At 41.1% G+C, this 15,172-nt stretch overlaps 1 protein-coding gene across 2 annotated transcripts in view; it reads left to right on the forward strand.

Annotated features, from left to right (window-relative positions):
* Csgalnact2 (chondroitin sulfate N-acetylgalactosaminyltransferase 2) overlaps positions 1 to 15,169 on the forward strand; it is a 36,507-nt gene extending 21,338 nt beyond the window's left edge. The window contains exons 6-8 of one of the 2 annotated variants that reach the window (XM_008832686.3): positions 1,574 to 1,668; positions 10,098 to 10,179; positions 14,019 to 15,169. In XM_008832686.3, the coding sequence (XP_008830908.1) occupies positions 1,574 to 1,668; positions 10,098 to 10,179; positions 14,019 to 14,311 (470 nt within the window). In that variant the 3' untranslated portion in view covers positions 14,312 to 15,169. The remainder of the gene's footprint in view (positions 1 to 1,573; positions 1,669 to 10,097; positions 10,180 to 14,018) is intronic. The other variant, XM_017798052.2, reaches the window with a different exon arrangement.
* The last annotated feature ends 3 nt before the right edge of the window (positions 15,170 to 15,172 follow it).

A 15,172-nucleotide genomic window follows, 5' to 3' on the forward strand; every position in this document is an offset into this window, starting at 1 on the left:
GCTGCACATTCACCCAGAGGTCCAGCTACAAGTAGTGTTTGGACTCCAGAGTCCGAACATTTTAAATTGATTTATTTGAATTTTGCTTTACATCGTGGATACTTTTAAAAATAAGTGACAATTTTATAAAACAAATTTTATTTAGTAAAACAAAGTTTTCTCTATTAAAAAATCTCAACAGGAGAGAGAACTTCAGGAAATACCTTGTGTAAGATAGCTTGATTTAATCATTTCATGTAAAATATACATATGCCAAAATCTCATGTTCGTCATAATATGTGCAATTTTGTCAATTAAAAATAATTGTTAGGGCTGGAGAGATGGCTCAGTGGTTAAGAACACTGGTTGTTCTTGCAGAAGACCCAGGTTCAAATCCCAGCATCCACATGGCAGCTAACAGCTGTCCGTAACTCCAGTCCCAGGGGATCCGACAGCCTCTTCTGCCCTCCGCAGGCACTGCACAACATAGGTGCACTTACCTACATGTAGGCAATACATGCACACACATAAAATAAAAATAATAAATAAAATAAAAAAACAGTTGTTAAATAAGATGATCTCAAATGTTTTGTATAGAACTCATGTATGCAGGTGACTAATTTTAATCAGTTTGATGAGGGATAGCTGTCAGGATCTCTCTGCGAGCCTAAGGAATAAATGTAGATCAGATTTGGTTACACCAGGCGGCATGAAATTCAGAATGTGAAAGCTAAAGAAGACATGTTCCCCTCTGTCAAAGAAATACTTTCATGTCCACAAATAGATTTGCTTCCGGGAAGTTTGGCGTCCCGGGAGGTAGTGTGTCCTCCAGATCATTTCTTGAAGTGATTTATTATGTTTTGCTTTGTGTGGAAGGTAAATGGTTTGGACAAAGATGGCATGAACCTGTGCACTGGGTATTTAGTGTAAAGAGGCTGCCTGTGGCAGGCTCCTTGACCGTCACTCGGTACTACTCTCTGCCACATCGGCTGGAAACAGATCCTAGCAGAGGCTTCTCCACTGAAGGGAAATAGCCTGGTTAGCCGGGGAGCCCTTCAGTACAGCCAGCTTGAGTGCTGATGACAAGGTCTTCCAGCTCTTCCAGATCTTGTTTTCAATCTGTTTGTAGTTCTGTATTTTACTATTTTCTACATCTCTGTGCATTGCACAACCTTCTTTGTATTTACTGTTTATAATGATTCGTTTGAAGAGTGAATCTAACACAAGTTTCTGTTTCTTGTGATTGTCAGAGGTTAATTTCCATCAATTACTGCTGAGTAGGTGGGGAAAATGAGTAATAAATGACTCACTTAATGAATGACTGAGAGGGTACCTTTGTGTGCCTTCCCCAAATCAAAAGGAACAAGTGAGAAGCAGCCTTTAGTGTGCGTTCTCTGTTCTTTGGCTGTTACAGTTTTATAGTCTGACCCAGTGATATATTACAGAATCATGTTTATCAAATCAACAGGATATCCTGTAACTTGAACATTGATAAAATACCACATACTATAAAAGACGTTAAAAACTCTCAGTAGATATACTGATAGTCTTTCATTTATAATTTGTGTGTTATAAACATATTTTTGATTTACAGGTAAAAAAGTGTTTTATCCTGTGGTGTTCAGTCTGTACAATCCTGCCATCGTTTATGCCAACCAGGACATCCCACCCCCCGTGGAGCAGCAGCTGGTGAGACTTGTGTGTTGTTAGTCATGAAGGCTCAAGGATCTTTCTTAGTTTCCTTTATGCTTGCTGTGCAAGTAGAACATACAGTTTTAATAAAGTGTTCTTTTAAACACATTTCCATAGTTTCTTTTGCATCGCACCCCTAGTAAAATGCTTTCACTTTTATTACTTCAGAATTAAGTGGCAGAGGCAGGGAAACATGGAAGCCACGAGGAACTTCCTCATGTTCCAGAGTGTAGAAACTGCAGTCATTTCTGCCAACTTATTTTTAGTAATATTAAAACTAAAATTAATTTTCAAACTCCACTAACTAGAAAGTGAAACTGCTTTGCTAAAAACTACAAGATAATAATATGCTCTAAGAAATTGCATAGAAAGTCATGAAAGGCAAATGCCATGTACCAAGAATTAGAATTATTGCCTAAGCTGTACTTACATAAGCTTTTTAAGAAGTTTTAAGTAAGCTTACTATTTGAAATAATGTAGGTTCATAGAAAAGTTGTAAAGCTATTACATAGAGTTCCTCTACCTCATTCACCCAGTCTCCCCTAATGTTGGCAGTTTGTGTAACCATAATGAGTTTTTGAGAATTAAGAAAGTAGCATTTGTGGGTCAGTTTGTCTACTAATGTACTTTATATCTTCCAAGATACCAGATTGCATTTAGTATGAACTTTTATCTGAACAGTAAGAAAAAGTGGAAGCACATGAACTGAGAGGTCAATTTAATGAAAACCTCAAGGACACAAATAAGGCAGAAATTAATGAAGTAAAAATACAGTCGACAAAGGAGCTTATTGTTTAGTGCAAGGAAAAAAACCTTTTTTTTTTTTTTGGTTTTTTTGAAGGCAGGGTCTCCCTGTAGCCCCGGCTATCCTGGAACTCACTGTGTAGACCAGGCTGGCCTTGAACTCACAGAGATCCACCTGCCTCTGCCTCCCAAGTGCTGAGACTACAGGCGTGTGCCACCACGCCTGGCTGAAAAAAACCTTTTTTAAATCACATAGACACTCATTATTTTTTTTTAAAAAGGGACAATTCCAATATGTGGAAATTAGAATATGAAAAATTGTGATAAATCAGTTTTACATAGTAGGTTTTTAAAATAGTAAATAACAGCATAGTAGTGCATGCCTTTAATCTCAGCACTCGGGAGGCAGAGGCAAGTGGATCTCTGTGAGATGGAAGTCAGCCTGGTCTACATAGTGAGTTCCAGGCCAGTTGGGGCTACAGGGAGACCCTGTCTTTAAAAAAAAAAAAATTGATATAAAAATTGTAAATAAAAGGAAAGATTCGAAAAATATTAAGCTAAGTTCATGTTAGCTTTTAAATAAGTCTATTTTAAAAGATAAGCTCAGAGGAAACTAAGAGGATTTTTTAAAAATTAAAACAATTAGGAAAAATACCTTTTGTGTACACAATATGCTTTATTGATTAGTTTTTCCAGATTTCCAAATAATAAGTAAAATCAGTGCCTTCAAGTATTTCATGAAACCAGCATTGCCTTGATACTGATGCTTAGCATAATGTGTGCTCACACATACACACACATGCACATGCACGCACACATGCCCCCTTCCTTTTCCCTTATCTATAGACCAGTATTGCTTAGGAATATGTGTGTGTGTGTGTGTGTGTGTGTGTGTGTGTGTGTGTACACAAATAGAACCAAAATGACAGAGTACCCATACCCACCTTAATCTGATATCTTAAATCTTTTAAAAATGAGTTATTAGGGAAGGGGAACAGCCATTAATCAGGCCCATGCTTCTGTAAACAACCCTCTCCTATGCTCCTATAAGCAGCCCTAACAGAACTCACTGGATCACCCACACAGAAGAAAAGACATGAAAGTAGAGAGGGGACTAGTTGGGAAGAGGAGGGGGAATCAGTGCAAGTGGGAGGAGATAACAGGGTAAGGGAGTAAATATGATCCGATGCATTATATACATGTATGAAAATGCCATAATGCAGCCATTAATACATACAGTTAGTATATGTTATCAAAAACTTCAAAAGAGGGGCTGGAGAGATGGTTTAGTGGTTAAGAACACTGACTGTTCTTGCAGAAGACCCAGGATCAAATCCCAGCACCTACATGGCAGCTAACAACTGTCCATAACTCCAGTTCCAGGGGATCCAACAACCTCTTCTGTCCTCCGCAGGCATTGTACAATGCGGGTGTACTTACCTACATGCGTGCAATATACGCATTCACATAAGATTTTTTAAACTTCAAAATAAAATTAAGATTAAAGTTATGAATTATTAAAGATGGGTGTATTAGTATTACAAAGTAAGAGTAGCAGTTAGCACACAGGTTTTAAGAAGTTTATTTGGGGCAGGAGAGCTGGCTCAGTGGTTAGGAGCACTGCATGCTCTTGCAGAGGACCCAAGTTCAATTCCCAGCACCCACATGGTGGCTACGAACCGTCCTTAACTCCAGTTCAGGGGAATCCGGCGCTCTCTTCTGACCTTTACAGCATTGCACAGCACAGGTGCACTCATGTACATGCAGGCAATACACTTTTACACATAAAATAAAAATAAATAATAATTTAAAAAATAAAAGTAGGAATAAAATAACAGCTGAGGTTGTCCTCTAGCCTCCATATGTGTACCTGTACACACACACACACACACACACACACACACACACACACACACACACCCCAAAAGATTACCATCATAGATGGCCTGGGTACATGTTCTACTTGAGTTAAACTGAACTGATATGAACTGATTCAAATTAAATTAAGTTGAGCTGAAGTAAGAATAAATAAATAAGAAGCTTATAGAAGACAGCAGCGGTGATGGAAGAATGCTGGTGGAGGGCTGGCAAGGTGGCTCCGCAGGTAAAAGCACTTGTGGCAAGAGCCTGCTGAACCCAGTTCCATCCCTAGAGCCTACTGTGAAAGGAGATAACTGACCCCCTCAAGTTGTCCTCTGACCTCCACGTATGTCCTGTGGCATGTGTGCCTACACTCACACACGTACACACAGACACAACTGAGATAGCTTTGGCTACATAGTAAATTCTAGACTAGTCTCAGATAGTTAGGACCCCCACACACACAAAAAACACACAAAACAAGAATCAGAACTTAGAAAATTTGGGCGGGAGAGAACTCAGTGATTAAGAACATGTACTACTCTCCCAGAGGACCCAAGTTTAGTTCCCAGCACTCATACTGGATGGCTCACATGTTGGTGTCATTGACCTAGCAACCTCTTCTGGACTCTGAAGGCACCTCCACACACATGGGAGACACACACAAGTGTATACATAAAAAACAGAATTTTAAAAATCAGTAAATGGGCTAAGTAGAATGATCATAGATGATACAAATTTGTAACTAGATTGTAAGCTAACAGGGCACATAAAAGACAAGAGATAAAGTGTGATGGGGAAAAGTCTGTCCAGATGCTCCCAAATTTTAAGAGGCATTCTGTAAAGAAAAGAGAAGAATATGGAGGGAAATGTCACCTCCAGCAAAGGAAAGAGCCAGGCTTTGACAGCAGAGAAGGGACAACCCTGAGAGTTTCCAAGAAACTAAAAGCATAGTCCAGCATGCCCACAAGACAGTCAGGTGAACATGCATCTTTCTGATAGCACTGAAAACTGAACGGTTCCATGAAGATTCCAAAGAAAAATAGTGCTGATTCTGGTGTATATATTTTAGATGACATTTTTATTGTTTTAGATTTTTTTCTTTTCTTTTTGGGGGGACAGAGTCTTACTGTATAGCCCACGGCTGACCTCAGTCTTCCATGTATTGGCCATCACACGATGTACCACCTTGCCCAGCTAGATGACATTTTAATAATAGCTATTATTTATGTCTCTTCCTTTGCTGTGTGTATGGCACTGTTCCATTTTGCCTACACATTGACTAATTTAATCCTAACAGCTAACAACCTTTGTGGTAGACGTTATTACCCCCTTTGACAGATGAGAGCACACCTGTGCTGCTGTTGAGTATCTGCTGTGAAGTGACCAGGGTGGGTGGGGCCCAGGCAGTGGGCTTCAGTGTTCACTCTGCCCTGCACAGTCAGTCTCTGGTGTATCAGTCATCCAGTATTGAGAGTATATTCTATGCCGAGCACTTTATACCACAAAGCCCCCAGCACCCAAAGCACTGTGTTGCTCATAAGGATCTTTATTCTGGTAGAAGACAAAAAAATCAATCAAAAATAAATGTAATTAAAACAGACCACGTTGTGAAGACTGATAAGGTAGTTTCTGTGCTGTGTTTAGTCATAAAGGCCTGTCTGTGATGAGGCTGTTGATAGACACGGAGCAGCTGGAAGGAACCAGCTGAGCAGCGGCTAGGCTGAGGTGGCTCTAGGCAGAAGGAAGAGCTGCTGAGTCTCCTCAGGTGATCGCAGCACAGCTGGCAGAGCAGGGCCAGAACTGGGCAGGTCAGACAGCGTGGGAAACCTCTAGGAGCGAGTTTTAGACTTTACATGTTAGCACTTAGAGAGAGATGTCTCTATATGGCTTGGGAAAGAAGCAGGACTTTGCAATGGAGGAAGGGTGGTGGGGAGTGTACTTGGGTGAAGGTGATAATTGTGCAGAAATGTTTAGGTAATTTGGAGGTAGAACTGATAGCTTGCTGGTGGATCAGATGTAGACACTGAGGAAAAGAGAGGAGTGGAGAGAGGAGAGGTCAGGACTTAGCTCTCTCCATGGCCATGGTAGGGTATGCTGCTGTGCACACTCATGGAGGGTGCCATGTTGCCAGTTGGCATTGTTTACCTGGCATTCTTAGTGGGCGGAGAGCTGGAGATTTAGGCTATATTTAGGCTGCCTGGTTCATATAATACAACTGCATCTTCCATATCCTTATAAGAAATATCAATAAAGCAAATAAACAACTGGGATTAGTGGAAAGTTTTTAAATCCAAAAACCTTTAAAAACCAAACCTACTCCTTTTCCCTAATCTCAATGATTAAACAGTTTTTATAGAAATTAAATTACAAGATCATATTTTATTCCCTTCATGGTCATAGTACTTATAAAATAGAGTTGGGGTCGGGTAGCAATGTCAGAGTGGGTACTTTGCTTTAGTACTTTGCACTGTTATATTTTTACTAAAGAGATAGGAATATTAGAGTCTGAGCTAGGCATGGTGCTACATACCTGAAATGCCAGCACTTGGCAGGCTGAGACAAGAGGATTTCAAGTTCAAGGCCAGCCTGGGATACATAAGAAAATCTAGGCTTGCCTCAGCTATATAGTGAGACCTGGGTTCAATCTCTAACACCCTTTAAAAAGAAAAGGACTATTGAAATCTGTTCTATCAGTAAAATATGCTTATATAAATTCACTTATTTATTCATTCAATGTATAAACCTGACCATATGTTTGGCATTATTCTAGGTGGCAAGGATATGATAGCAATCATCAGAATCTATGAAAATCCTCCTTTGCATTCTAGAAGAAGATATGCCCTCTTCAAGAAAATGGACATGTGAAGTGTGTCCTCATCTGTCAGCTCCAGTCTGAGCAGGCCTCGGGTTTCCTGGTTCATTCTGTTTCCTGATCCTTTCCCTATTCTGCACAGCAGCATTTTCAGACTATCTTCCCTCTTGTCTCTAAAACCTTGATCTTTCTGCTGTGTCACATGACTGCCTTACAGATCACTCAGACTTAAACAACTAGAACCCAGCTCCACATTGCTCTTCTCTGGGTCCTCCCTTCCCCTGGCTTCCATCTCGGGGGATGCCCCAGCACTGATCCCTTGTTCAGAACGCAGGCTGTGTCATCCTTGGTTGACCTTCTCTCTCAGTCCTCATTCCCACCCCATTCAGTCACTTTGATTTGTCAGTTCTGTTTCCTAAATCTTTTTTACGTCCATCCATATCTTTTCTGTGTATGCCACAGTGATACACGCCACCAGCTTTACATTCCTAACTGTAACTGTTGCTTCACTGGCTTCCCTTCTTGCCTTTCCTAACCTACTCCAGCCAGAGTGATTTTCCAAAAATACCACATCACTCCTCCACCTCAGCGTAGACAGTTCACTGCTGTGAGGAAAAAGCCCAGGCCCATGACCACACTTGTGGTCTGTCACATGGCCCTGCAAATCCTTCCAGGCCAGGGGTCAGCAGCTATGGTTTATTTGACCTTCTACTTTATTCATGTAGCCTACAAGTTAAGAATTGTTTGCAATGATAAATAGGCTAACATTTAAAATTTTTTCATTACATGAAAATTATATGAAATTGGAATTCTGGTGTCCATAAAGTGTACTGGAACACAGCCTGCTCATTGATTTGTCGTCAACGAGTGAGGTCACAGTACTGGAACTGTGACAGTCTGTATGATCCTTAGACCCTAAAATAATTATTCTACAGACTTCTGCATGATAAGTTTGCTGCGCACTGGCTACATTATGCATACCTGTCCTTGAGTCTCACCATCCCTAATCCCTACTGTTCTTTCCCGTCTGCAGGCCTTGGCGAACTTGTCATTTTGTCTGAACTCTCCCCCTGCACATCTTTAACTTGGCCCCTTATCAGTCAGATTCCAGCTCTAGCTTCATTTATGGGCAGAGCTGTCTTAGTAACCTGCAGTTTGAATAGGGTACCTGTGATTCCTTCCTGAGTCTCCTCACGTTCATGTCCTTACCCAAGCCAGACTCAGTGGCTGGTGGCAGCCATAGACACTTGGCTGAATCCCTGCTTCCTTTGTCCCCTGCTCTTTCCAGTGTTCTCTTACAGATCCCCAGCCTGGGTAAGGATGACTGTCACTCAGGTCCCAGGGGCGCAGTCCACAGTCCTACTCTACTGCCTCTGCTGCCTTAGATACATTACCACAGGCATAGCCCCTGGGCTGCCCTGCACCCTTGTGCCTTACTTTCTTATCACTCTTTGTCTTGCTGGTCTCTCCTGCCCTCCCTCCACTGCTCCCCTCACCCTCCACTAGTTTGTTCCTGGTTTCACTTGGAGAAGGGAAGCTGCTGGTTCTTCCTCATTCTCCTCTCAGGAGCTCTGCCTGCCTCTCTGCCTCAGCCTCTTCCCCTCACAGTGGAAGAGCTGCCCCGTAGGAGTGGCCATAGGAACCACTTCCTGGGGCCAGCCTGACCTTTTCATGGCAGCCTGAAGCTGACCCCTCCTCTTAACAAAGGCTCCTTCAGCCATTCTTCCTCGTTCCAGTCCTAACTTTTTGCTTCTTCTAAATCACCCTAGGCCTCATTTATTGTATTTCTTGCCCAGTCGTTGCTTTGTTGAACACTTAAGCGTGAGAGCTCTCTGGAGGCTCCCTTCCTGGACTGCAGGGCTCTGCGCAGGTTTACCTTCTCAGAGAAGTGTTAGGAAAAGAAGCTCTTACACACAAAATAAGCTTCTCCTCTGGCATGCTCTCCCCTTGTCCTGATATGTGGCACCACCCGAATTGAGTATCTGTTGGTTTGCTATTTTCCAGCAAATCCCTGATTTTGTATTTCTCTAGGTGGACTTCAGCAGCAACAACTTTATTTTAGTGCTGGTTTCCCTCATAGTGGAAAAGGCAGTTTGTCTGTCTGTATCTTTCACCAACAGTTGGAACTTTTTCCGTGAAGAGCCAGTAAAAAAGTATTTAAGGCTTTGTGGGGCAAATGGTCCTGTTGTAACTAGGAGACTCTCTACCACTATATTGTGAAAGCATCCCCTGACAATTTATAAACAAATGAACATGCCTTAAAATTGTTTACAAAGTAAGTGCTAGGCCAGAGTTAGCCCAAAGCGGTAGTTGCTGGTCCTTCCAGCAAACAGAACAAGGTGTCTTTTCTAAAAACTCTAGAAAGAGTAAGGGGTCTATATTTTCTAATGTTCCCAACAACTCCCTTTTTAGCTTGTTCTGAATTTTGTCTGAACACCTGTTAGCAAACCAACTTCTGTACTAAGTGGGGTGAGACTGTCTCATAGACGCAGAATACTCATGCCCTATTCAGAAGCTAGAGGTGACAAGAGCTTCCCAAAACTCCAGATGCTGTGTGGAACCAAATAATTACCAGAAGAAAACCAGACCAGTAAGGAGGAAGCTAGGGAAATGGGTGCTAGGTAGGCTCCCAAGTAAGGTGCATTCTGGTACATGCGTGTGCAACTCTTGTCCTCCTGTCATGCCCCTTGAGGTCAGGACCGGGCTGCTTTGTTAGTAGTGATCTCAGCTTGACCTCCACACAGGGCTTGGGTTCAGTTAAACTGCAGATGGTAAAAATCCTGTGCTCATGCAGATAAGCGTATTGTAAGGATTTAATGACATAAGTACATATGATCCTTTATTAGTAACAAATGGCAGGAAAAAATAGCCTTTGTAATATGATTCATTTAATTATTAATTAAATTGGTCAGTTAGCTCAGTTGGTTAGAGTGTGGTACTAATAATTACTGATTAAACCTTCTAGTTATTGAGGATTAAATTGAATTTTTTCTTTCTTTAACATAAGGTTCATAAAAAGGATTCTGGTTTTTGGCGAGATTTTGGCTTTGGGATGACTTGTCAGTATCAATCAGATTTCCTGACGATTGGTAGGTATATCTTCCATTTAAGGGTAGAATTTTCTGTCTTTACTCAAGGCTTTATGGCATTTTCCTAAAAGGTATCAGATTTGAGCAATGTTTGTTAAATTGTGAAGGGTTATCTCTGGAAATATGAAAAGTAAAGTGAGTTTATAATGTCTTTGGTAACAAAATTATAAAGATAAAATCTGTACTTGTCATTTTCTTTAAAAATCAGAAAAACCACTTTTTAAAAAACATTTGACACGTTTCTGTATTTCAGTTGTTTGGAGTACTCTTACAAAGTTTTCTAGAACTTTACTGTTACTAGCTTATTACAGCTACAAACAATCTTGGATTATCTAGTTAAAGGCCTTTTTTTGTTTAGAGATGAAACCCTTTTTAGTTTCATGTTTGACTGCTGTGTAGAATCCCAGTATTTAAGATGTGGGAAAAGAACTGTTCTTTCTCTGAAATGGGAACTAGATAGTTAGAGTCACTATGCTTGAAGTTCACCCTCTTACCCACAGAAACTAAAGTGTTAAAGAGTAGTTAGCAAAGGGGTGAAATTGAAAGCCATGTCTCCAGATTCATTTAGTGGCTCCATTTCCACAACATAATAGAATTCATAGAATGTGTTTTATAAATATTCTAGGTCTACATTAAATTCACTTTTCTAATTATCCATTTGTCTTATAAATCCTTTTACTTTGTCTCTTTTTCACTATAATACTTGGATAATGGAAAAACCCTAAATAATGATTAAAAACTAGTGCCATTTTCCCTGATGTTTTTTATTTAATAAAATAGTAAACATTTGGGACTGGAGAGATTAAGCAATTAAGAGCACTGGCTGTTCTTGCAGAAGACCCGAGTTCGAATCCCAGTACCCACATAGCAGCTAACAGCTGTCCATAACTCCAGTTCCAGGGGATCTGACAGCCTCTTCTGACCTCCACGGGCATTGCACAACACGGGTGCACTTAACCTGCACTCAGGCAATACACATATACACATAAAATAAAAATAATAAATATTTTTTAAAAGAATAAACATTCACCATCTTTCAAACACAGGTTAGCAATATTGGGACTGTTTTGAATAATGATATGATGACTTCTAGATCACATGTCAATTTTAAATGTACGGTACCCAAGTTACACAGCTATCACTATGCAATTTAGAATATTCTCACCCTAAAAAGAACCCGTAGCAATCACTCCTCATTTCCTACCAACTCCCTCCCTCCCAAACCCACTAATCTGCTTCCTATTGATTTGGCCTCTTCTGGGCACTTACTATGTTGCAGTTGCACGTCATGTGGTCTTTCATTACTGATTTCTTTTGCTCATGATGTTTCCAGGGTCCATATGGTATCAGGTACTTCATTCCTCTATAGCCAAAGAATGTTCCGTTGCATGGTTCCCCCACATTTTGTCTGTCTGTAGATATTTAGGTTCTTCCGTTTGAGATATTATGAATATTGCTACTGTGAACATTTGAGCATTTGTGCATACACCTTTGTGTAGACATAGGTCTTTAGTTCTCCTTCCTGCATAGTAGCTTGCTGGGTTATATGGTATGATGGTCAATCTTGATGGGACTTAGAATTTCCATGGAAACAAATCTCCAGGTATGTCTGTGAAGGATTGTCTAGACTGGATTAATTCAAATGTGGACAGTACCATTCCCTGGGCTTGGGTTCTGGACCAAATAAAAAGGACAAAGCAAGGTGAGCACAAGCATCCATGGCTCTCTGCTTCCCAACTGTGAGTGCAGTAACCTGGCTGCCCCATGCCCCTGCCTCCTGCCTTCCCTGCTGTGATGGACTGTAAGCCAGAATAAACCCTTAAATTGAGTCATACCAGGTATTGGTCACAAGGAGAAAAATGGTATATAAAAAAACTATGTTTAACCTTTTCAGGAATTGGCATGGTTCTTTTCCAAAATGACTGTATTGCTTTACAATAGAGTGGGTATGTTGAGGGCTTTGATATTTTTGGGTTGGGGGAGTTTAAGACAGTGATTAGGTCTCTATTTTAGTGAGCCTGTGACCTGTGCTGTGAACTTAACACTTCCTTATTCCGGCTGCTCCTTCTGGACGGAGTGGCTGGGGGAGATGGAGCTGGGTGTTTCCCTTAATTCAGGTCAGCTCTAATTTAAAACAAAACCAAAAACAAAACACAACAGTAGGAGATTAGTTCTCTTGAGGTCAGCCTTGTAAAAACTGATGCACTGGTGTGTTTCAGAGTTGCCCCCCCCTTCTAGAAACTGAAGGTGATTTTTCTCTGACCTTCACTATGAGACTCTGGTAGAGCTCCTAGAGGTAAAACTCAGAAGTGAGGATTCCCTTGTGGCTAGGCCCCCTTAAGAGTTTCTAACTCTTGATCCTGTCTACACTGATTCTCTAGCAATTCAAGAATCATAGGTTTTCCTGTCCAGTACCGGATCCTGAAGAGGTTTCTTTGCAGTGACTAGTGTGTCTTTGTGTCTGCCTCTCTCCAGTTTTCTGAGCAGTTTCACTCTGTGCCCTTACTTCTCTGAAGGATCTAAGGGGAATGGTTGGCTTTTCAGTTTGTTCAGCTTCGTACTGTTAGGACTGGGGAGTGACTTCCAAAAAAGGCCACAGTTAAAAAGTTCTGCATTTATTTTAAGCATCTCTGCTATCTTTAATATTTGGATATTATTCATATTTATAAGGAAGAAAAGCTGAGTTGCATCACACTTAGTACTTAGTAAAGCTATGACTGTTTAAAGCTGTACTTTGCAGAGAGCTTAGGACTCTTGTCCATCTTTGAATATGAGATTAAATTGGATGGAATTATTTGAAAGGAAACATAATTATTGAGTTTCTGTTCTTAAGACTTTACTGAGTGTTTAGAGTTGTTTAGAGCACGTCAAGCACTCGGTGTTCTCCGTGCCCCTTTAAAAAGTTGGTTGTTTAGCTTGAATAGCTATGCTTACTCAGCTATGCTTCTCATTCCGTTGTCATCCACTACAGCTAGTCTCAACCCGTTATTCCATAGGAATTGTGCTAGTAAGATTATAGGTAGCATTTATATTGCCACATCCATTGGTTCTGCTTTTTTCCTTCAGTGCTGGGGACTGGATCCACTGCATCCCTCTGCCCAGCCCTTGGTTTTTTGAGACAGGGTCTTGCCATGTAGCTCAGGCTGGCCTCAAAATTGAGATCCCCTTGCCTCTGTCTCATGACTGCTGGGATTCTGTGTGTGTACTAGCGTGCCCAGCGTTCTTTGGTTCTTTTTTATTCTTAATTGAGTAGTTCACACCTGACAATTTCCTCTTCAAAGAACTGTCTTCAGCTGGTGACTGTCTTGGCACCTTTTCCAGAGTTTTCTCCCCTGCCTTGAGTTTGCTTCTCAGACTCTTGCTGATTTACATTTCTCTGCCTGTGCTTAACCTCTAAAATTTCTTAGTATTTAAATCTTTAGTTTCTTCTGGACTCCTTCAGGAATCCCGTTGGTTACTGTGTCTTTAAGTCATCTGTGTGCCCTGTGTTAAGTTTATACCTCCAGTCTGGCCTTTTCTTCCATTTTATGCTCTGGAAAGTTATCTGTAACCCAGAAAATCTTGATTCTTGAAGGATAGAAATATATATATATTTTTTTTCTTTTATTGAACTTTCTATAGCACTTAGAATGTGTTCTCAAATATTTATCATAATAGTGATGCATTTAACAACTGAGGCTGAACTCCCAGAGTCTCAGTGTCAGCAGGTACTACGTTTCCAAGCCAGGAGGTCATGGTGCTGTGTGCCGTACCATGCCATCTCATTTGAAGCAGAACATTTAATATTAGGCTTATGCTCTGATTCTCAGACTCTTACAGTGTCAATTTTTATCCTACAGGTGGATTTGACATGGAAGTAAAAGGTTGGGGTGGAGAAGATGTTCATCTTTACCGAAAGTACCTACATGGTGACCTTATTGTGGTTCGGACTCCAGTTCCTGGCCTTTTCCACCTCTGGCATGAGAAACACTGTGCGGACGAGCTGACCCCTGAGCAGTACCGAATGTGCATCCAGTCCAAAGCCATGAATGAGGCTTCCCACTCCCACCTGGGAATGATGGTCTTCAGGGAGGAAATAGAGACACATCTTCGGAAACAGGCGTATAGGACAAACAGTGAAGCTGCTGCCTGACGTAGCCATCAGCACATAACAGTCTGAACCACAAACCAGCACTATTTATTTAGCCTTAATTCTAATTCCAGATGCTGTGCCTCTTCTGGAGAAGAAATGTTTATTTTTCATGTTCTTTCTGACATTACTTTGCAGTTTAAACTGCTATAAGAAGGAAAAACAAACAAACAAAAAAACAAACAAACAAAAAAACAAACAAACAAAAAAACGGTGGTTTGATGCCAAGCTTCTGCTTTGCGAGAATACTATAGTATGATCAGTTGACAAAACGAAATTTGATATTTGCCTCCAAAATAGTTTCGAGTTAGAGTCTGCCTGGTGCCCATGTTCTGACTGGATTGGATATGTGCTAGGCTGATGTTAGGTCAGTCAGCACATTCCCATAGGGAAGCAAAGTACTGGTTGGTCATGATGTACAGGCAGGTACTTTCACCTGCTACCATTGAGCCATTTGCTTCATTTCTAAACGAAAGCTGCTTTGGGGTGTAGGGGATGGGAGGAGTGAGACAGGGTCTCATTATGTAGCTCTGGCTGACCTAGAACTTGTCATATAGACCAGGCTAGCCTCTAACTCACAAAATCTACCTGCTTCTCCTCCCAAATGCATGTGTCACCATGCTGAGCAAGAACTTTGATGGCTAACATGTAGAATACTTTTTCACTGAAACAGGAGATAATTAAATGACAAAGCTAAAATCTCTAGTCCATCAAGAAGGCAGCAATCAGCTGAGCACACACCTTTAGGCCCAGCACTCGGGAGGCAGAGGCAGGTGGATCTCGGTGAGTTCAAGGCCAGCCTGATCTACATAGTGAGTTCAGGCCAGCTGGGACTACAGGGAGACCCTGTCTCAAAAAGACCAA

Source organism: Nannospalax galili, unplaced genomic scaffold, assembly GCF_000622305.1.
Source record: "Nannospalax galili isolate Female #2095 unplaced genomic scaffold, S.galili_v1.0 scaffold1036, whole genome shotgun sequence".
In the NCBI taxonomy this organism is placed as follows: domain Eukaryota; kingdom Metazoa; phylum Chordata; class Mammalia; order Rodentia; family Spalacidae; genus Nannospalax; species Nannospalax galili.